General features: G+C 41.4%; 1 protein-coding gene across 1 annotated transcript in view; it reads left to right on the forward strand.

The window, feature by feature from the left end:
* Positions 1-23,643, forward strand: part of LOC145401256 (Y-box-binding protein 2-like) — a 30,484-nt gene extending 6,841 nt beyond the window's left edge. Inside the window, exon 2 of the mRNA XM_080273589.1 lies at positions 23,071-23,643. Within this exon, the coding sequence (XP_080129715.1) occupies positions 23,071-23,643 (573 nt within the window). The remainder of the gene's footprint in view (positions 1-23,070) is intronic.
* Positions 23,644-24,108: the final 465 nt, after the last annotated feature.

Consider the following 24,108-nt stretch of genomic DNA (forward strand, 5'->3'; position numbering starts at 1 on the left):
AGCTAGCTAGTATTGTCAGCGAATGAAAAACTTCGTATTACTTAAAGGTATGTAAATTAGTCCTACAGTACTGTAGCGTAAATTTTTCCCAGAGCTAATGTTAATAACTTTCTTATTGCAGAATTCATAACGCTTTCGTCAAACTTGCCTACTCTTTCAGCTAATGTCAGGAGATTTTACTATACCCAGCTCATTTCCAATTTTGTTCCAACCTACGACAAAATTTCAATCAGCTCACGGAAGCCAAAGTTTTAGGTGCATTTGTGGAGAATGGGAGAGGGAGGAGGAAAGAAACTATAGTCAGTGACCACAAGCAGTAGTGATAAAATATGTGGAGCTTATGTTGGTAGTGCTAATTTATTTATCCTTTAACCTTCACTAACATGTCTACGAAACACCGAACCAGATTGAAGTGAATGATAGTAGTAAATAATGTCATTCCCTAAGCCTACAACATTCGACATTTTAAAGCATTTTGAATTAAAAAAAAAAAAAAAAAGGCAAAGACATATATTACATCATTCAAAATAATATCAATCGATGCAGTATATTTATATAACACTGACTGCCCTCCTTCATAATAACTGGTGATTCTGGAAACATGGCAATATAATTAAGGAAGACTAACGTTTGTAATACGTAAGGATGAGGGTGGAATCGTCCCACCCAGAGCCACACCACTTAATGACATAGGAGGAATGATAGGTGCTTCTGAGAAATTTATTATACCTGGATCTGGAGTTTTACTGATTCTGGCTTATTAATACTATTCCCTTATTTTAGAAGTGGAGTGATTGTGGTAGGGTGATGGACCAAAAGATGACAGACTGGTGAAAACAGTGATAGAGAAAGCATGAAATGTAAACAAAGAAAGACCATTTCACAAAAATAACCCGTCTTGATGATTGCGTTAACCCAGTAACCTATTAGGTAGTTATTTATCTCAGTACAGCTAATTAGGCAATATTGCCCAGAGAGAGAGAGAGAGAGAGAGAGAGAGATTAAAAGGTCTGGAACTTGAGGAGAGGGTAATTGAGGCGTAATTGATGGAACTGGGTTCTAATATTTAGAGAGGACAAGGGAATGCGTGTATGAGCACTCAAGAACAAACTTTATGAAGCGATGTCACGTTTTTTGAAGGCAGTGATAAGAAACAGGGAAGTAAGCATGGAAGTGCTCACTACTACATGACAGTATTGTGATACCAACTCTAACGAGTGGAAGTGAAGCTTGGACCTTGTTGGAGGAACACAAGTCAAGAGTGAGGGCTGGTGAAATGAGTAATTTGAGAGGAGCATGTGGAGTCACATGGAGAGACAGACTGAGAAATGAGGATGTGAAGGATCATTGTGGTGTGGATGTGGATGTGATAGGAAGGTGGAAGGGGAGAGAGGAAGGGGGAGGCCAAGGATGAGATGGAGGGATGGAGTGGGGAGGTATATGAGAGACAGGGGTGTGAGCTGGGAGCAGGGCAGTGAAATGGTGGGGGACAGGGCGACATGGAGGCGAAATGTTCGTGGCCACCTCTTACGGGAATAAGGAGTCTGGCAATAGTTAGATTGATAGATATCACGTTTACTGAAACCCCCCAGAAAGTACGTAGTTTTCGCCAGTTTCTAGTTTGAAGAGGTTGCATCTGATCTTAGTGTATGAATTAAGTGCTGCACAATTTCCAGTATAAAAGCGGACAACCTTAGCAAAAGCGATGCATCATTGCACTGACAGGCGGTGGGTAGTCGAGATTTTATTTGTTGTGAACTTTTGTGTTGTTCTGTGTGTTGTTATATGATGACTAAATCGACAGGTATTAGTTTATGAGTCGTTACAAATGCCACTGGTTATAGTTGGTAGAAACATGACATGTAATATCGCAAATGTAATAACTTGTGACATCTTCTTGTTTGTTATGCAAAACCTGTTTATGCACTAACATGATACAGGAAGTAGGCCACGCGACCAGCATGAAAGCGTGAATCAGAGAGGAATATTTTTATTGCCTCTAAAGAGACAAATATTTACCCATGTAACCCGTACTGTCTAATAACAACTTTGATTTTATTTCATTCGTGTTACCTTCAGACAAATACTACGTAGATCATGAAGAAAAATGGGTAATTTTGGATAACAGTGTTTAAATCATTCAGCACAAATGAACGACAAAAAACGCACTAAAATCGTCTAGGGTGGACAGAAGATATCAGAAAATACATCATCGGACTGAAGGGTTATAATTATACATTGTTAATTATTTCCATGAGCTAAGAGTAATCATTTGTCATTGGTATTAAGTGCTTTTGTAGCGAGTAAAGTGATAACTGTAACCCCTGTGGTGATGGTAATGATGATGATGATGTGCGTAATAATAATAATAATAATAATAGTAATAATTATTATTATTATTGTTATTATTAATACTTATTATTTATCTATCTATCTATAGCCCGACGCCCTAATCCCGCAAAGGGTGGCCGCAGACAAAACGCCTCCAAGTCGCTCTGTCACTCACCATTTGACTATCCTCCCCCCAACTAACCCCCCCTCGCTCATATACCTCTCAACTCCATCCTTCCACCTCATCCTCGGTCTACCCCTCCCTCTCCCTCCCTCCACCTCACCTACATACACCCTCTTACCCAGTCGTTCATTCTCCATTCTCTCCACATGTTCAAACCACCTCAGTGTATTTCTCCTAATCTTCTCAACCACATCCACATCCACCCCACAACGTTCCTTCACTTCTTCATTCGTCAACCTGTCCCTCCATGTCACTCCACATGCTCCTCTCAAGTAACTCATACCCACTGCTCTCACTCTTGATTTGTTCCCCTCTTGCAAGGTCCACGCCTCGCTTCCATACGTCAGGGTATGGATCACAATACTATCATGCAGTGACTTCTTAACTTCCATACTCACATCCCTATTTCTCATCACTGCTTTCAGTGAACCAACAACCTTCCTTCCCTGCTGTACCCTTTCACGCACTTCATCCCCCAAAGTTCCATCCTTACTTATCACACTACCCAAGTACTTGAATGCACTCACATTCTCCATATCCTCACCATCCAACCTCACTGTACATTCTGTGACTTCATTCCTCTCAAACACCATAAATTCACTTTTGTTTACATTAACTTTCAGCTTCCTCCTCCTACACACTGTCCCAAATTCATTCACCAAACCTTACAACACCCATTCATCTTCATTCAACAATACTGTATCATCAGCAAACAGCAACACCAGAATCTTCCAAATCTCACCCTCATTCATTAGAGCCACCCCCACATCCACTGCCCTACCTTGCACCTCCTTCACAACCCCATCCATGTATATATTAAACAGACATGGAGACATCACACAACCCTGTTTCAGTCCCACATAGAGATCAAAGAACTCACTCAGCTCACCATCCATTCGCTCCGTAGCCCTAGCTCCTTGTACTCTTCACAGCATTCAACCATTTCCCCTCCACCCCATATATTCTTAATACCTTCCACATACCTTGCCTATCTGTTCTGTCATAAGCTTTCTTCAAGTCCATGAAGGCAGCATACACTTTCTTTCCCTTCTCTAGATACTTCTCCACTAAACATCTTAGAACAAATATCTGATCTACATACCCTTTTCCCTTCCTAAATCCCCCTTGTTCTTCTCCAACTAGCTCCTCTGTCATATGCCTAACCCTATCAATGAGTATTCTACCATATATTTTACCAGTCACACTAAGAAGGCAAATACCCCTATGGTTACCACATACTTCTCTCTCCCATTTTCCTTTGTATAAAGGAACAATTATACCTGATTTCCAGTCCTCTGGAACCCTTCCCTCTTCCCAAGCCAATCTACACAACTTCCAATTCCACTCCATAACAATCTCACCCCCATACCTCAGCATTTCACCACACATTCCATCAATTCCTGGGGCCTTTCCCATCTTGATCTTCTTCATTGCTTCCACTACTTCCGCCCTACTGATCTCCTCTTCCCTCCTCTCATCTCTTCTTCTCCCAGACATTCCCCAACCACTTATACTCGCATTGCTCTCACTCTCTACATACAACAAATCCTCAAAATGCTCCTTCCATCTCCTCAGTTTCTCTCTATTCTCCACCAACAATCTATTATTCCTATCTTTCACTCCCCTACTGTTTCCCCTTTCACACTGCCTTACTTTCTTTACCTCCTTCCAAAACAGTTTCTTACTCTCCCTCCATTTCACACTCAGATTACTCCCAAACTCTTCATCCACTTTCTTCTTACTCTCCTTCACCAGTCTCTTCACTTCCCTTCTCCAGCTCACATTTACCTCTCTCTTCTCTCTCTCATCTTCTCCCCTACCTCTACTCGCTAGCCATTCACTATATGCCTTCTTCTTTTGTTCCACAGCTCCTTTCACCTCATCATTCCACCATGCTGTCCCTTGCACACCCTTGCATCTCCTCTTCACTCCACAAACCACCTCACACGCTGTGCCTATCTCTTCCGTGAAAATCTTACATAGGTCTTCCACCCCTTCCATCTGCTCTAGCTCATACCTTCGCAATCTTTCTTCTACTATGCTCTTATACTCTGCCATTTTCTCGCTATCTTGGAAATTCTCCACTCTTCTCACAGGAGCTGTTTCCTCCTGTCTTCCCCTTCGTCTCCTTAACCATTTTCTTTGCAGCTTTATCTTGGCCATCACTAAGTGATGGTCCGAGACTCCATTCCCCCACCCTCTCCACACTCTTGCATCCAACACTTGTCTTCTCATTCGCTCATCCACACACACGTAGTCTATCATTGCCTTTCGTTCAACAAGTTCACCATCCATCCTCCTCATTACTCTCCATGTATACCGGTGGATCATCTCATGCCAAAAGTAGGTGTTGGCTATTGTCAACCCCTTACCAGCACAGATGTCCACCAAAGAACTACCATTCCCATCTACTTCAGCTGGCACACACCACTGACCAACCACTCCATCCACTCGTACATTCCCAACTTTGCCATTCATGTCTTCAATCAAAAGCACTCTCTCACTCCTCTCAAACTTGTCCATACATGCTTCTACTCCCGCCCAAAACTCATTTTTCACTCTTGCCACTCGGTCCTCTGTCGGAGCATACACACATACAATCGCCCACGCTTGTATACCTACTTTCATCCTCACCCATACAATCTTTGCACCCACTGTTCTATAATCTCTTATATTCTCCTTCCACTTCTTGCTTATCATCAGACATACTCCCTCTCTTGCCCTCTCATTCTCGTTAACTCCCGCACATATATCTAAACCATATTCCCATTCTCTCACCCTTTCACCTTCTCATTTAGTCTCAGTCAATCCACATATATCCACTTTTGCATCCTCAAGCACCTGAACAATCTCTCTCTCTTTCACTTCATCATTCACTCCTCTCACATTCCAATGTTCCCACCCTCAGAATGTCCTTTGTCCGTTCCTTAGTCGTCAACGTATGGTCCGCCCTGGTCCGAGGCACTTTATTCGCTTGTTTAGTTAGTTCTTTTTACGGGGTGGGGCACTAACCCACCACCAACCCTTTTAGTTGCCTCGTACGACAAGCAGGGATACTGGGGGAGTATTCTTGAAACCCTCTTACCCCCAGGGGGTATATTTATTATACTTATTATTTTTTTTTTATTATTATTACAAATTTCATCATTATCCAGTCTCTTATATATTTATTGTGTCCCATAAAAGGAGCCTAGAGGCCCGAGGCTAGGCTTCCTAGTCCCAACATTTAAGTCGACGGTAACCTGCCTCACAAGCTCCTGAGTGACATTATGTGGACAAAAATCTCACACCAGCCATCAGATACAAACACTTACAGGCTCAGTCCGGTTCAAGCGCCTTAGCTTACCAAACTATCAGGCGCCACTGGTTATACGAGTATGGTTATCACCTAACGTGTAAATAGTTTCCTGGATTACAAGAAACCATTTGGTTTGTCACTATGCAAAGTCACTCGAAAGCAGCACTACACTGAGTGAGTGGCTCGTGTGGTGCCCCCATCTATCACAGTACCAACAACAACAACAACAACAACAATAAAACAACAAGAGTTGTAGTAGTAGTAGTAGTAGGTGTAGATGTTGTTATTGTAGTTGTTGATGTAGGTTTGGGCGCCCACATCTATTCAGCCGACGAAGTGCTACCTTCTGGTGAAGGTTTTATTGATGGCTATATAACCCCTCCAGTCCGTAAAGTCTTATCAAGGCTGAATATGACTTTCTAGAGATAGGATAATTAAAATATAAAGTGTGTCATAAGTGTGTGTGTGTGTGTGTGTGTGTGTGTGTGTGTGTGTGTGTGTGTGTGTTGAAGATTTAATTCAGAAGGAAATTTAGATCACATTACCATCACACTTCCTCTTTCATCTCCGGTGTGGTTCCTTTCCCGCCTGATTACCCATATCAGTAATATCTACACTCATATTTCCCACTGCAATGTATCATAAACCTACGGCAGTTTCATTTAACAAGACGCATGATTAACTGGTTAGAACACTTTAACCGGAGTGACAGCCTTGCATAGGTTGATCTCCAAGAAGAGAATGATGGTTTACGTTAATGTAATGACACTCAAGGAGCCAGGTTGGCCATCTTCCCGAAATATACTAGATTTCGTTAGCCATATCTCAGACCCCTACCCTGAGAAGTTGATGGAATGAGGTTAATATTTTTTTAGACTCATAACTGAGCGTATCAGCATAAGCAAAGCCAGATTTTAAAATGTCACTTATGGAATGCCGGTAAGTATAAACAGTGGTTAACTTACATCCACATGAATAGTATAGTTCTCAACAACACAAAGAGATGAGACGTAGTCTATTATCATCACATGCCTGGGAAATTATCATAAAAAAACTGGAGACTTGCTGACACTGTTGCTCTCAAGTTTTGATAACATGGAAGGCTTCGGTCATCCCGGAATGGATAGTATGCCTGGTTACGAGTTGAGCGTGTTGATAAATTCCCAACGGTGCATGTAACTCTGAACGATAAATATGTTTTTAAAAATTACACTCCGAATTTGATACGCTCAAAGAATATTGTTCAGAGCCTTCCTTTCGTCGAGTCTGTTATATGAGACTGTTAGACCTGCTCCCACTGAAGCCGGGAAAGGATATATTCTAATGCACAGGATCCTAGGCAGGCATAACAGTTGGAATAAGAGTACTTTAATCTTGTCCTATACGATGAGATTATTTGCGAAGAATATATCCAGTTTCAGCTTCATTTTGGTGATGTTCTAAAGGTGTTTCATTTTTTTTGCTGACCTTTAATAATACTATCAACTTGAAATTAAAAATACATATGTGCCTGTATTTTGCTCAGAAATAATTGCTCTTGACACGAAATTAAATTTGCACATTTTATTTCAGCTTCTTCATTTCTCTCTCTCTCTCTCTCTCTCTCTCTCTCTCTCTCTCTCTCTCTCTCTCTCTCTCTCTCTCTCTCTCTCTCTCTCTCTCTCTCTCTCTCTCATTTTCACCATCTCCCACATTCACCCTCTTCCCCTCCTCGCCTGATTTCACATTCACCCCACTTCCCTCTCCTGTTTCTGTTTCCTATTTATGTCAGTGTCCCTCTCTTCTTCGAGTTTTGTCCATCTCTCAAACACAACCCTCCACCCTTTGCCTTCCTATTTTTCTTGTCCTTCGCTCACTTGGTATCTCGTGTTACCCCCGCCCCCTCCCCCCGACTCACCCTACAGGCTCGAGCGTCACCACACAAACGTCTGTAAAGGTTATCTATCTCTGTGCAGTCGTTTGGTTTTTGCCTCAGTCTAACACATCTCAGCTTAAACTAATATTTTTTTCTTGTCTTGATTATCCTGTACTCTCTCTCTCTCTCTCTCCTTGAAAAACAAGAAAAAAAAACATTAGTTTAAGCTGAGATATGTAGATGTTAGACTGAGGCAAAACCCAAGCGACTGGACAGAGATATGTATCCTTTGCAAACAGTTGTGTTGTGACCCCGAGCCTTGAAGGTTGGGGGGAGGGAGGGGTCGGGGGTAATGCGAGTTATAAAGTGAGCGAAGGACAAGAAAAATACTGCTAGGGAGGCAAAGGGTAGAGGGTTGTGTTTGAGAGATGGACAAAATCTGAAGAAGAGGGAGAATCTGACAGAAATAGGAAACAGAAAGAGGGAGAGTGGAAGATGGGTGAATGTGAAATTAGGCTGGGAGGGGAAGAGGGTGAATGTGTGAGAAGGTGAAAATGCTCTCTCTCTCTCTCTCTCTCTCTCTCTCTCTTTCTCAAAATCATTTAAGATAATGTTGCCTTGGATGGATTTATCCTATACAGGCATGCTGTAGACTGAGTTTTCATTTCTTCAGCGTTACATTAAAGCCATATCAGTCTCTTACCCTGTTGAAATATGCTTAACTATGCCTGTTTTACTGCTGATAGATAACAGGCCCACAAAGTACAGAATGTGCAACAACAGAACCGTTATATATTTTAGGAGAGGACTAAAATTACTCAATTCTCATAACCTACGAAAAACAAAGATGTGGAACGTGAAGAAGGCAGTACTGTCAAGTGGAACAACAGTGCGGACATGATCAAACATCCTACCGACAAAACAACAGTTCACAGCCGCCGTCCCTCCAGTTGTGAATATTTTAACCTGTATGCAACAGTACGAGGGTGAACAAGAAGGGGAAGGTCAGACTTACAACGATTGACAGGTTTTACCATTCTGACTGATTAAGAGTGTCGACAAAGGGCTCCAGTATAGTGGTCTGGCAGAGATATAAACATTTTCCATTCATGACACCGACCTGGATGATCGTAAGTCCTTTGATGCAACTAATTTTGACATGACCAGTAATGCTGTTATTGGCCCTGGTGTACTAATGAGAAGAAAAGTAAAGAAACAATGGAAAAATTACAGAAATGACGGTCAGCGATTGAATGCAACCATTTCAAGACACTCATGTTCTAATTTCAACTGAACTTTTATCGTTTACTCTCACAGACGTCTTCTACAGGAAGCCTTTTTAATTTCCATGTCCAGGCCCATTCTACTTGATATCCGTAGAGTACTGCGCGGATTCACAGTTTCAAGGAAGATATCACATTAAATCCCCATGCTAAAACCACCATCTCTGGGACCCAATCCCCATTCACACTAAAATTGTACTGTTGATTATCTACCTTGCTGGCTAAAGCCAGACACCTTAAATCCGTTATGGGTTGTCTCCCACATTTCGCCTCCGCGTCGCCCTGTCCTCCAATTCCTTTTCACACCACTTTCACATTCTCTACAGTACACTCGGATCTTCCTCCTCGTCTTCGGTCTCCCTTTCCCCTCTCCCTCCACCTCATCTATACTGCATTCTGTCTTATAGTCAAACTTGCACACTCCCTTGCCAAACCATTACAGGGTACCACTCCCAACACTATGAAGCACAACCATCATAACACCGAAAATTTTCAGGTATCCTCATTCGTTTGTCTGAATTTATTATATAACACCACAGTCTGCTTTCAGGTGACTCACTTATATTCCTCTCACATTTGTGTCTTCCAGCGAAGTTCAAGGTTTACTTCCATACGTTAACGTGGCGATTACAAAACTGCCATACAGCAACTCAGTCGTTTCCACGTTCACCTCTATTCTTTTTTTCTCATCCCCCCTGTACTTGCAACCTACTTCCTTGATTACCCCTTCTCTCATTTCATCCTTTAAACTTTCGTTCTTGCTCCTCTCAGTGTCCAGATGTTTGAGGGCGCATAGGTTCAGTATTTTCTTATCATTCATCCTTACAACGCACTGTGTGTCTTAAAAAAAAGAGAATACAGAACAATACTTTCCTATGGTCATTTTCATTTTTTCCAACTACACACTCCCACACACACTGAACAAGTCCTGCAACTCTTACTCTTCTTCACTTAATGGAACTGTATCATCAACGAAATGCATAACAATAACAACAACAATAATAATAATAATAATAATAATAATAATAATAACAATAGTAATAATAATAATAATAATAATAATAATAATAATGATAAAAAGAAGAAGAAGAATGATAATGATGATGATGATGATGATGATGACGCTTGCTAACCTAAGCGCTATAAGTAAAGCTGGAAAATCACAAACAATATGAACTGCAAATACTGTAGGCATCTTCAACACACTGATTGCTCTGAGGGTAAAAAGGTGATACTGTATGAAAAAAACATGAATAAGAGTATACAAAAATGAATAACAGCAAACAGAAGCGGAGGCTACGTATTGTCTACTTGGTAAAAACGTATCGACACTGCACTTAATCATGCTAATAATGGTCACACGGCACACTGCAAGATCACAGTAAAGTTTTAAGTCAGTGTAGGAGGGAGTAAAGTAACGATAGCTGAGAAGGAAGATGATCCTCAGACTGTAATGCTTTAGTAAACAGATATTCCTCGAGTGGCAGAAAACGTAAAGCATCTTGGTGTTGTCATAGTAAATAAGTCGAAAGCAGAGATATGTCGTGAAGGAAGTAAAGTGGCGATACCATGTAGACCACGATGCGGGACTGAGTGAATACAGAGTCTGCAAGGTATTTGTCTGAAGGTGCGTCTGTGTTCACATAAGAACAGAGATGAATTGTAAATCTAGGCTGGGAACAGTGGTATTGATTAAAGACCACTTAAAAGTTAGTAGCCTGGACAGCATGAGAAATATGAAGATTCGTAAAGAAGGTGCTGCCTGGTACGGTAGTTTGTTGATAGAATGGTTGATACTCGATTCTGAAATATGGTGAGAGGGATAACGTGAGACAGGAGGTACTATGTAGACAGGAAGACCTACAACCAAAGTTCTCCATTCATTAGCCCCATGAATAAAGTACGTTAATATCCGTGCCTCCATCTACATCTCTCTTTAAAGAAACAAAGTAACGTGGTTCTAATGACAGATATGAAGTTTTCACAATTAGGGTACATGAAAATAGATACACGGTACATCCATGTGGAAGAGCACCCAAAATTGAATAAAAAACTGAGTTGCAAGGATCAAATTCCCTTCTGCTACCAGTTAAGGTCCGTGCGGCTGAATCACACAGTAAGCTTCCAGCGGGGGTCAGGGGGTCTTATTCCACGTGGAACTGATTACGCTGTTCTTATATAATACCCAGCGGTTTGGAAATCTCGACTTTACAGAGGTACCGGTAAGTATCGTTCCCTTCTCACCGAATCCAATGACAAACTCCTCACTCCACTGCACCACGAACGTGTCTGTGGATGATCTATAGCTTCGAAGTTCCAGAGTTCATCTTGCATTCTTTTAAGTATGCCCTTCACGATGCAGTAGCAGTTACAGAATTCAGTACAAATCTTGCCTCAGGATAATCATTATAAAATTCTTTCACTGTTGATTCCAATTCCGAAGATTATTCGTGGGTTCTCTCTCTCTCTCTCTCTCTCTCTCTCTCTCTCTCTCGTTTGCCTGAAACTTGCGTCGATCAGTGGAACGCGGTCCTTCTTCTTCCTCCCATAAACCTTGCTGCTGTTTTGCCGCGCCTTTCATTTCATGTAAAAGAAGAAGAAGAAGAAGAAGAACACAGCTGTCCCATTACGCCCCTTCCCCCCAGTCCCACCACCTCAGTAATTTCGGTAAGAAGTATTTGGATAAACTTTTATTTAAATATACGTGTAAGTAAAGCGCCTTGCGTAGTTGGCCACATTAGTTTTTATTGGCTACAGTCCTTTTGTTGGAAATGGCTAAGTTCTGTTGATGGCCAAGTGAAGTCAGACTGAAGGATCGTTTGAACAGTGAGCAAAAAGACTCATTCTGCTGCATAACTTACCCTCATTGAATTTTATGCAACCATGACACAGTATTTAAACAATGGGAGTGGCTGACTTGCTTTAGGTGAATGCAAACCTATTATATTCCCAGGAATCGTCTTTTCTGTTACAGGGTGTAAGCCAGATTACTAATGAGTCTGTGAAAAGATATTACCTTCAGTCTGGTAATTTTGTACTTGCTGGCTATACACCAGAAACATTAGCCGTGTCCACCAGATCATTCATGGTATTGTGTTATCATTTAGTTATCTACATAATAATAGTAATAAATAATAATAATAATAATAATAATTATAATTATAATTATAATAATAATAATAATAATAATAATAATAATAAAAATAATAATAATAATAATAATGAAAGTGAAGATGATGATGATGATGATAATAATAATAATAATAATAATAATAATAATAATAATAATAAAAAATAAAATAATGATAATAATAGTAATAATAATAAAAAATAATAATAATTATTATAATAATAGTAGTAGTAGTAGCAGTAGTAGTAGTAGTAGTTGTAGTTGAAGTAGTAGTAGCTGTTGTTGTTGTTGATGATGTTGTTGCTGTTGTAGTAATAGTAGTAGTGGCAGTAGTAGTAGTTGTTGTTTGTTGTTGTTGTTGTTGTTATTATCAATATTTATAATCATATTTTTATAATGATTATTATAATTTTAATAATAATAATAATTATTATTATTATTATTATTAGTATAATTATTATTATCATTATCAGTTTTAAGTAATTTATCTTCCTGGATAAGGTCAAAGACTGTTGTCACGATGGCTCCAGCAAGGAAGGCAACCCGCGAATAATAATAATAATAATATTAATAATATTAATAGTAATAATAATAATAATGATAATAATAATAATAATAATAATAATAAAAACTATAACCAGTAGTACAAGAGCCATCCGAGATTGCAAACCTCCGCCAAGGCTGCAGTGCATGCAATGTAGGCATTATTTACCGAGTTAGAAGCAAAAATGGTGAAATTGCCACTATCATGCAATGGTAAACAATCCTTTTAAAAAATCCTGGATCCGGATAATGAACCGGATCACCACCAAAATCTAATGGATTGTTCCCTGGGCCATACCCTACCCCTCCAAAAAATTTCATCAAAATCCGGTGATAACTTTTTGAGTAATCGTGCTAACAGACAAACAGACAAACAAACCAAAAACGTAACCTCCTTGGCGGAGGTAATAAGAGAAGAGCAGAGTGAAAACTGCTGAATTGGAGATGTTAGAAGCCGCTTTTCAGGTAAGCTTGTTGTAAAGTAAGAAATTTTTTGCTTAAGGATGATTGGTATAGGGAAAAGTCAGGGAAATAACGAGGAGGAAGGAGAGGGGGGCAGGAGTCAAAGTTGGAGGCGGGTAAGAGGATGAAAGACCCTGATAGGAACAATTATTATGTTCTATAAGAATATTGACTATTTGGATGCAAAAGTGTTGACGGTTGTATGTTCCAAGTATTTTGTTTAAAATTTCACCACAATAATGACATAAATTACATTACTGATAGTTACACTCCCTTCAATATTACCCATTCACTGTAGACAAAGATAAACAAATTTGGGAGGAATGGAAAGAAACTGAGAGCATGGTGGGGAGGGTCGGGTGAAGGAAGGAAAATCGACTGTGGGAGGCGGTGGGGAGAGCACGAGGAACGAGAAATGATGGAGACATAAAGGGAGGGAGAGGGCGAGAGAAGGGTGAGGGGTGGATAGTAGTAGGAAAGGGAACCAACGTATCGTCTCTTCACATCGCTGGCAGTTTTACTTATGGATAATGTCATAATGACTGACGTAAAACTAAGCTCACTGAACGCTTTTAATCTGATTTCTTTCTGCACTCAGCTTATAAACACACTGTCTTCAACATCAACGATAAAGTGTGCGAGTAGATAATAGCAAAGTGTGAGTGAGAAAATGTGACGCAAGAGTAGAGAGAAGGCAGAAGGGGAAGTGTTAATAAAGTATTTACAGTATAGCAGCGAAACAACCAGTCATTACCTCCACCAACGAAGTTGGAGGTGGTTATGTATGCACCTATGTTTGTTTGTTTGTCTGTCCACACGATATCCCCAAAAGTTCTCAATGAATTTAAATGAAATATTGTGGAAGGATGAGCCATGGGTCAAGAAAGAATATATAAAATTTGGGGGCGGATCGAGATTCGAATCCTCCAATGGCATTGGCGGAGGTATGCGCTGTCTGAGTGCTTTCTAGTTGTTTATGTTTCTGTATTGCCTGACTGACTTTGTAATCGATGTCTCATAATCTCATCTTCAGAACTAAAAAAAAATCTATAATATTTCATATGATACATTCTATCACCATCTATAGAAACAATCCTGTGCATCCGAGTCCCTCTTCAAGAAACATGTAGCGTTAATATCATGCAGTTCTCAGACCCATTATCGTTCCACCTGCTGCATATATTTTAATATACTGTAATCTTAAACTATCTCTGATCACTTATTTAAAATATAGACCATTTAAGCCATATCAGGCGACTCTATTTAATACACTGTTATCAGATCAAAAGGCTCTTAGCACGCAGGCCGATAAGGACGAACTTTTTACGTCGACTGTACCACGGCGTTTATGAATTCCAGATTGGAGATCAGGAAGAAAGTCAAAGTTTCCAACATAACAAAGCAAACAGTTAAATGCTGGTCGTTCATATATCTTGCAAACAAGACAGAACGATACTCCCTGTGACACGAGGTGGCAGAGGAATATTTAACTCATAAAGGAGGCTACAGTTCCAGCCTTCAGCGGAATGGAAAAGATCCAACATAACTAGATTACGAAGGATCACATGTAACTTTGGAGCTAGAGTATGATACCCACCACCTGGATCAGCACCATCATGCAGGTCTAAGACAAAAACAATATTTCTTACTTAACAGGTCCTAAATGCAAAAGTAGAAAGTTTTACCTTTGGACAGGAAGAACAGGGATCAATATACATTTCATTAGATGCCTTGCTGTCAATTACATCAAATACTATGAACGATTCTGAAGCTAGAAATGACAGTTTCCGTAGGACTAGCAGTCTTCCCACATTTTAACACAATAGTTTATCACCATTTTTGCAATAATACCCACCGTCAATACTGAATACGTGTCAGAGTTCTCTCATACAAGACTCGCGTGATGGTAACACTGATGTTTGTATACAATATCGGAGGGTTTAGTGGATGCTCAGTACAGTGTTATATCATCATGTTAGCTGTCCCGGCCTGTGATCTAACATGGTCCCGTGCGCTCAGCAGTCTGCCTTGCTAAACACTTTATCACCGACTTTCCTCACCTCAGTGCTGCAACAACTGATAACAGACTTCATTTTGATTCAGATATCTCCCCCCACCATCTCTCTCTCTCTCTCTCTCTTCCCCACATTAACTTACATCAGCACGTGGACAGATAGAAGATAGCCAAATTGTAGAGGAATGAGAGAGAGAGAGAGAGAGAGAGAGAGAGAGAGAGAGAGAGAGAGAGAGAGAGAGAGAGAGAGTACTAAAGATATCGTACGTAAACGAACAGACCCTGCAATATGAAGCACAAATATAGACAATCAGAGTGAGAGGGAAACAACAAGAATCAGATCTTATACTCGAATAAGAAAATGAAGAGAATCAAAAGTGAGAATAACAGAATGCCATAAAGACAGAAAACTACTGGTGGTGAGTGGTAAATGCCAGTTCCATAATATCTCCTTCAAGGTGTAGACGATTGAGGATAGGCTACAACAATCCAGTACATTAAAAGTATAGCCTAATTATAAACAGTGCACTTCTCTCTGTGACATTGCATGATCGAAACTCTCCAAACCGCAAATGGATATCAAACCTTTGCATGGCTGTCACTCTGAATCTGGCTGTCTACCCACTATATTACCAGGTGAATAGACCGTGTGGTAGTGTTAGAAATGAAGAACCGAGTAAAAATGTAAAATTACTGAGCTGTTAAATATGATACCAGGGGGTTGAATCCAGTGTGTCATGTTTGGAGAGTTTCGATCATGCAATGTCACAGAGAGAAGTGCGCTGTTTATAATTAGGCTATACTTTTAATGTACTGGATTGTTGTAGGCTATCCTCAATCGTCTACACCTTGAAGGGGATGTTATGGAACTGGCATTTACCACTCACCACCAGTAGTTTTCTGCCTTTATGGCATTCTGTTATTCTCACTTTTGATTCTCTTCATTTTCCTCTTCAAGTGTAAGTTCTGATTCTTGTTGTTTCCCTCATTTAGTATTCTTATTAGCGTAAGTACGTTTTTGTGTGGTTTGGCGTGATGAGTGTGGATAGTGGTGGTGTGATGTGGTGCAGTGTGGTGTGTTGCGTGTGTAGAGGGGGTTGGAGATATCGTGGTGTGTGTGTGTGTGTGTGTGTGTGTGTGTGTGTGTGTGTGTGTGTGTGTGTGTGTGTGAAGTGGGGCTGGTGTTGGTGAGGTGTAGTGTGCTCTGTTTTCGAATGATATGAAGTTTGTTGGACTCGTGATCGTGAGGTGGGTGTAGTGTGTGGTTTGGCGGGTGTAGTGTGGTTGGCGGGTGTAGTGTGGTTGGATTGGTAGGTACGGTGTGGTGTGGTTAGTGTGTTTTGGAGCAGTGTGGTGTCTGGGGTTCCGTGTGGTGTGGCGAGGTTAGTTGGATGTGGCATGATGTACGGGTCTGTGTGCATTGTGGTGTGGTATGGTTTTCTGTTAAGGCGTGTGGGGTCGTCCGTGTTTACGGAAGTGTATGGCAACCAGTATTGATTCCTGACACTTTCCTGACGTCGCCTCACCCCGTCCAGTTGTGTGTGTGTGTGTGTGTGTGTGTGTGTGTGTGTGTGTGTGTGTGTGTGTGTGTGTGTGAATTTGGATACGACCATCAGTTCGCAAAAAAGTGTTAACATCGGATGTGGGGCAAATTTTTACTAGGCAAGTTATAAAACAAAAAGAAAAGTCGACATTAAAGCTGTGATTAACGTGATTAAATTTTCTAGTTAAATTCCTGTATTTACTTGTGATGGGCAAATATTAATGACGCATAGAATTCCCTTCAAAGTATTTTACACCAGATGACAAGCATTTTTTTTTTTTTTCAGTTTTGGAAGCGATTTACTAAGCTGAGTAATAACCATAAAACTACGGGTACAGTATACATCCTTGAGGAGGTTAGGGTTTATCACTGACAAAATACTGCTTAAGGGATGGGGACTGATCACTCTCTGTTAACATTCCTACAGTAGCTCAGAGCATTAAAAGAGTCATCATCGTCATCATCATCGTCGTCACTAACATAATTTTGACTAGGCCTCCTTTTGCTCGCTAGAAAGAGATGAGGTAGGGTCCTGAAAGCCACTATCAAAACTTGATAGAATGAGAAACTAACCAGATTTTGCCTAATTAAATGGGTCACATTCCTATTCACTCGCTATTCAAGCCCCCGAACTGCTGGCTCTGTTTCACATCCAAATTTACGCGCTTCATACCACCTATCAGCTATAGTCACTCCGACGGCTATCACTTCACCGGGACTGAGCATATGGACAAACCCTTGTAACACACTCTTCAGAACAAAGTTCTTCCAATCAGCTCGATCCACTGTCACGTCCCTTCCCTCATCACTCTCCTCATGCTCTCACACACAATCACTTGCCATATATATCCACATTCTTCATGGCCTGCCACGCCTCCTCCAACCTTCAAACTCGCTCTGATATACCACATTCACCACTCTGTTCACACCCATTCTCATCACATGAACATACCATCCAGGCACACTCTTTTCGACTCTGGTCTCCACAGATATCCTTACTTCATTAAGGAAGTAAGTGCGTGTGTGTGTGTGTGTGTGTGTGTGTGTGTGTGTGTGATAAGGAATAACATTATTCCCATATCACACACACACACACACACACACACACACACACACACACACACACACACACACTCCTCAACAGCCCCATTCCCATTGTTTTTATTCTTGACTTCTCATTTTCAGTCCTGACCATAACTTCTTCATGCAAGTCACCCGCAGCTGCCATACTAAGATCTTTGTTCCGTCCACTTTCCTTCTATGTGTCACTCTCCACTTCTTTTGCAGATTTACCACTCTATTGTATCAGTACATCTAAGTACTTGAACTCTTTCACCTGTTCAAGTCTTTTTCCATTAATTGTAATATCACACTGGCAATCACTCTTTCAGACATCGCTTTACTGTTTTTTACATTTACTTGCAAGGTACGACTCTGACAGACCTCTGCAGCTATCAACACCAACACACCACACGGACCTATGCACCAACACACCAAATGGTCAAAAACACCACCACAACCAGTGGTCACAAACATCACTAGATGGTCGTAAACACCACCACATCACATAGTCATCCAAACCAACATGCCACATTGTTAAAAACACTATTCCACTGCACTGTCAGAACTACCACCACACCACATGGTACTAAGCACCATCAAACTAAATGTCATAGGCACCCACAGTACCACATTGTGTTATGTACAAACACATGTTCGTATATTATATTCGTCATTAACATCAATCATTATCAGGACATGCTTGTTCATAAACCCCCTTCATTGGGCAAATTTCTTTCTCTTTACGAAAAACGAACAATACAGCAAATATTTTCAAAACCTAGAAGCATCATTATGTTTTATTTAATACAATTAAATATATTCCAGCTGAATGAAGGAAAGCATAAGCGTGAGCGACAGGGAGCTATCATGTGCGGACATTGCTGACGACTGGCTCTTGAAGTTGTTGCAGTTAGAAAATTAAAAAAAAAAAAAAAAAAAAAGGAGGGCTAAACCTGTAGACTGGCCGGGAAACAGAAACCATTTCTGAAGACACCACACTTATTCTCTACTTAAGCTTTGATAAACTGATGTTTGGTCTACCCTTTGGTATAAGACGTCTTGGAATGTTTATCTTCCTCTCGAGACGGCCAATACAAAGAAGAGAAGGCGCAATGTGGCTACTGGGCGACAGGCAAAGGAGGAAATGAACCTATATCACATTGGTACAAATTAAACATGCATCAGAATTTGAAGTAGAGACAAAATAAGGACTGAATATATATTGAAGGTTCACCATGATAGGCACAGAATTATTATTCGACCTGATCGTTACTATCCTCTGGGTTCTCCCCCCTCCCCTGGAAACTGCTCACGTCCCGCTTGGAGGGGGGCGCCCCCAAGGCTGAGAACCACCGCTATATCTTTTTCTGACTTGTTCTTCACGTGAGATCGCCTGCCATAATTCCGTCTAAGAATACGTTTTTAATACTAGTATATAAAGCTCGTGTGGCTTTATTGCTGGAAATTTAAAATAAATAATTTTTCTTCCCAGTTTTTAATTGATGGTAACACAAGAACCAGTTAAACAGATTCTCTCAAAACATGGCCTCGAGGTCTTCTGAGAGAGGTCGGCCTCGCCCTCGGCCTCGCCCTCAAGCTCGTGTTTTCTTGAGAGCCTTGGCCTCAGGCCCACGCCCGAAAAAAAAAAAAAAAAAAAAAAAAAAAAAAAAAAAAATATATATATATATATATATATATATATATATCTATCTATATATATATATATATATATATATATATATATATATATATATATATATATATATATACAGAGAGAGAGAGAGAGAGAGAGAGATAATACGGTAGCAATATCACATAAGCAAGTGATGATAAATATGTTGTATAGGCCACCTCACACAACAATAAAATAAAGAAGACCACCGAGCTTTCGTCTGCTTTTCAAGACATCTTCAGGGCGAGCAAGTGTAAAAGGGCAAGTAGCCTAAATGTATACAATGTGACCATCATCCTCAAGAGAGTTACCAAAGGAGGTAATGCATGGATAATCTGATCCCTGAGGTCAGACTGGGTACCTACCTATTCATTAGCTGGTTTGGCAACTCTCCTGAAGATATTGGTCCCACTTTAAATGTACTGTATAGCCTACTTTCTCCTTTACATTTGTTCACCCAGAAGATGCCTTGTACAACAGACGAAAGCTTGGTGTCCTCTTTTATTCTATTTTCCTCCGAATTAGACCACACACACACACACACACACACACACACACACACACACACACACACACACACACAACACACAACACACACACACACACACACACACACACAACACACACAACACACAACACACACACACACACACACACACACACACACACACACACACACACACACACACACACACATGTCGAGTAACCCCTCGTGCTGGCGCGAGTGTAATGGATAAGAAAAGAGGCAGGGTATGGGATGATGGAATGCAGTGTATGGTAAGGTACCTTTATGTGTAGGTGCCTGCGAACATAAAAAAAAAAATCATTTTACCTCCTTCGATGCGTTGAGGTCCCGTTAAGACTCCGTAGTTCAGTACGTTTAAGAATAAAAGACCAACCTAATTCCCTTGCAGGCGCCAGTTATCAAGTATATGAAAGGCCATCCCTCTTACTAGGGGGCTGTAACTATTAGGAGAATTTTGAGTAAGAGTATAATAATAAAGGCACACGGAAACAGGAGAAGAAATGCTGGAAGGGCTTGGAATGGAAAGCAAATATGGATAGGTGAGTGAAAAAACCGTATGTATTAAGTGAAAACAGAGGAAAAGCATGAGTGGAAGTAAGTCAAAAAAGGTACAGGAAGAGGAAACATCAAGTGATAGAGGGGGCCGGGTTGGAACCTAAACATAGAGGCGAGGAGAGGGGTTCATTTTTGGTGTGCGACAAGGCGAAAGTTAGCACCAAAAATGTGTATTGAATGGCAAGAGTAACGAGGAGTGTGGGGAGAAAATATGTTTGAAAAATGTGGATCGTGAAAGAGAAAACAATGTAAGAAAAAACAATGACAAACGAGTGAGTCTTTGAACGTGAGACTGCGCGGAAAGATAGGATATAGCCTGTGATAGAACTGACAGGCAAATCAGAATGTATAAGTATAAACGTAGTAGATGCCAAAGTTTCTGGATGCTTCGGTTAATGCCCTTGTTTTGGTGAGGTTTGGGAAGGGGATTGTTTGTGGTGTGGTACAAGAGGGTGGTATTACGATGTACTGTGTAGCGTGGTGTGGTGCACTGTGGTTTCGCTTAAGTCAGTGAAGTTTACGGGAGTGAAGCATCTGGTGTCTGGAAATTGTAAGGGGGAAACATTGACAGAGCCGCTCCTGGAAAAGCTCCCCCATCTAAAATTGTGTGAAATGTTAATCAGTGATTCATAATGAAATAACGAGTTTGATAACAGAATAGGACTGGGGAGTGCAAGTCTGATGAAAGCAATATCATGTGAGGGAACATAAATTATATAAACAAAGAAATGGAAAAATTTTACTTGAAATGGAAGGAATGTACAGACGAGAAGAGGGGATTTATATGCAGGAAAACAGAGGATAATGAAAGGAAATAATATTGAGTCTTGGAAACATATATATGAAATACACTAGGCTGATAGGTATTGAAATGAAGGAGCAATGGGAGACAGAGACACCTAAGCCCAGCAGCTGATCTACTGTAGACAACGAACATCCGATTTTGTCCTCCTCCAAAACCTACCAGTAATTACAGTCCTAATTCTTTCCGGACGCTTAACATTTCCATCATATTTGATCCAAATAAGATTTTTAAAATCTTTGAGTTGATCTCGCCCTGTGATTTTGACCTTTGACTTTTCTCTGTGACGCTGAGGTCTGACTGACCTCAAAATCGAATCCCATTATAACAGCCGTACACCGAATCCTTCCATAGACAATGGTGTAGACCATATAAGAACTGTTTGTAATTTGACCTTGTCATGATGGGCCCTTGACTTCGACCTCTTGTTTTCAGTAACAATTGATTAATTACTTGACTGATTCTGAACCCTTCCACCATCTTTCATCCATATCGGATCTAAATTCATTTTTTATTTTGTTCCCATAAACATGATGTCCGGAATTTGACCTTGCCCTGTGACCCAGACCTTTGACTCGTTGCTCTCAAAATCGAACCTCATTGTTCTCACATTGCCTCATCCCTTCCACCATGTTAGATGTAAATAAGATAACGTTCATGCTTGGTCAAACATTGAGCTAGGTCCATGACCTTGAATTTTGGCCATTTTTTTATCATTTCTTTTCTGCAGAAGACAAACAGTGGAGGAAAAAAAAAAACTTCCATACGCCATATTACAGGTGTCCTCCATTCATTAATTAAATAATTTGTAACAGCTGGTCATGAACAGGTGTAGGATGAAGTTTGGGGGAAACTAATCTGGGGAAGAAAGTTTTAAAGAGAACCAGTTCGTGGAGTAAAGGAATTCCGAGAGGCAAAACTTCTACAATATAGTCGTGCGGAAAAAAAAAAAAAAAAAAAACGAGATCAAAACTTTGATTCTCCCTTTACCTCTCCACTGAATTTGGTTGATACCAGATTATTCTGTTTCAGCTGTTTGATTCACACACACACACACACACACACACACACACACACACACACACACACACACACACACACACACACACACACACACACACACACACACACACACACACACACACACACACACACACACACACACACACACACACACACACACACACACACACACACACACACACACACACACACGTCAATCAAAATATAACACCAACTCTCCCAACGCAAATCGCAGGTGTGAAAATGAATAGGAATTGAACTATTTTGGCAGTGTGGTGAGCAAAGGTACTAGTATGGGGGATGAAATGAGGGGGAAAGTGGAGCAAGGAGGAGAGTGGCGGAGGTGACGTGAATTATGAATAAAAATGCATTTCGTATAATGGTTTTAACGATAACATACAGGGGTAAGGCGTCCACAGTGTTGTAGACATATTATTAAACAATAAGATGTTAAAACGCTTACCTTAGAAGTGTCTTTGGAGAGATGCGGAAGGCTACAGAGTCATGATTCGCGAAGATTGAGTGGTGACTGTTGTGAAGAAAAAAATTAGGGTCTTACAGCGGTCAAAGCGTTAAGGATCAAACGTGATTTAGAGGAAATTTAAGGTACTGTTGGAAAAATCCTAAGAAGAAAAGATAGATATAAAAGGACGCAGTTAGAGGAATACAACAGTTTCGGTCCAGCAGCCGTGGGGAGAACATCACTGAAGAGCTAGTGAAACCCGGCTACCGTAACCCGTAGACTTCCTGGCCAGAACATCTGCTAACGCCTACTACCCGTTGAGAGGGGGCATCCGATAGCAGATCCGAGGAGCCGGGAGCCCAGAAGATCAGAGGAACCGTGTGTTGGTTCAACGTAAAGGCTGTGTATGGTTTCATCACGCGCCAGGACACTGGCGCTGATGTTTTCGTGCACAGTCGAGCGATCATTGCGCCCAACGCACGGCACTTCCAGCGCTCTCTTGGCGAGGGTGAGACGGTGGAGTTCAGTCTCTCACAGTCTCCTAAGGATCCTGAGGCTAGGGACGTCCCTGGGCCGGGGGATGTTGCTGTGCAGGGCTCTGCCCATGCACGGCGACGTCCCACGGCCCAGAGACGCCGGCCTAAGGGTCCTAGGTGTTCTGGGGGGATGGACACCATCGTTGCGATGTGCATCGCGACGGCGAGGGCTTTCTGTGGTGATGACAGGCGGCTCTGCGCATTCTCCTCCCTCAAATCTTTGAGAAGAAAGGGCTGCCACGCCTTGCCATCCCCGAAAACTTCTCCCACGATGCCCGTCCCGCCACTCGTCAGGAGCGCCGGCCCCGGCCACTACAGCCTGTCCAACCCCGCACGACACCGCGGAAACGGCTGCAGTTGAACGCCCCTCTCAACAGGGCGACTGCCATCACTCCTCACGACCCGGCTTCGAACCTGGACCTCGATACAGTCACCGCTGAGACCCAAGCACCACTAATGGCAGTCCAGGAGGAACGGAAGTCCACCCCTGACCCTCGAGACACCCAAGATCCGGCTGCCTTGGACAAAGACCCTCCTATGGAGACAGGTGATTCCTCCCCTTTGCCGCCACCAACCAGCTTGTCCCCTTGTACCATCGCCGACATTGACTGAAGCAAGCTTGACACTGAACAACTTGTCAACAACGTCGTCAAGAAAATCAGGCTCACGAACAACTTGGGGCTGTACAACGGCCTCAAGTAGTTCCCCTAATCGTCTCTCCAACTACCAGAAGCCTCCTAGCTCACGCTGGTCCTCTTTTCACCAGCTTCACCTCTGGCGGGCCCACAGGCCCGGTCCTCCTACTGGAGGAAAATCTACAACAACA

The sequence above is a fragment of the Coenobita brevimanus genome, chromosome 55 (genome assembly GCF_032717465.1).
Source record: "Coenobita brevimanus isolate Jiangsu-jjx chromosome 55, ASM3271746v2, whole genome shotgun sequence".
NCBI classification, from domain to species: domain Eukaryota; kingdom Metazoa; phylum Arthropoda; class Malacostraca; order Decapoda; family Coenobitidae; genus Coenobita; species Coenobita brevimanus.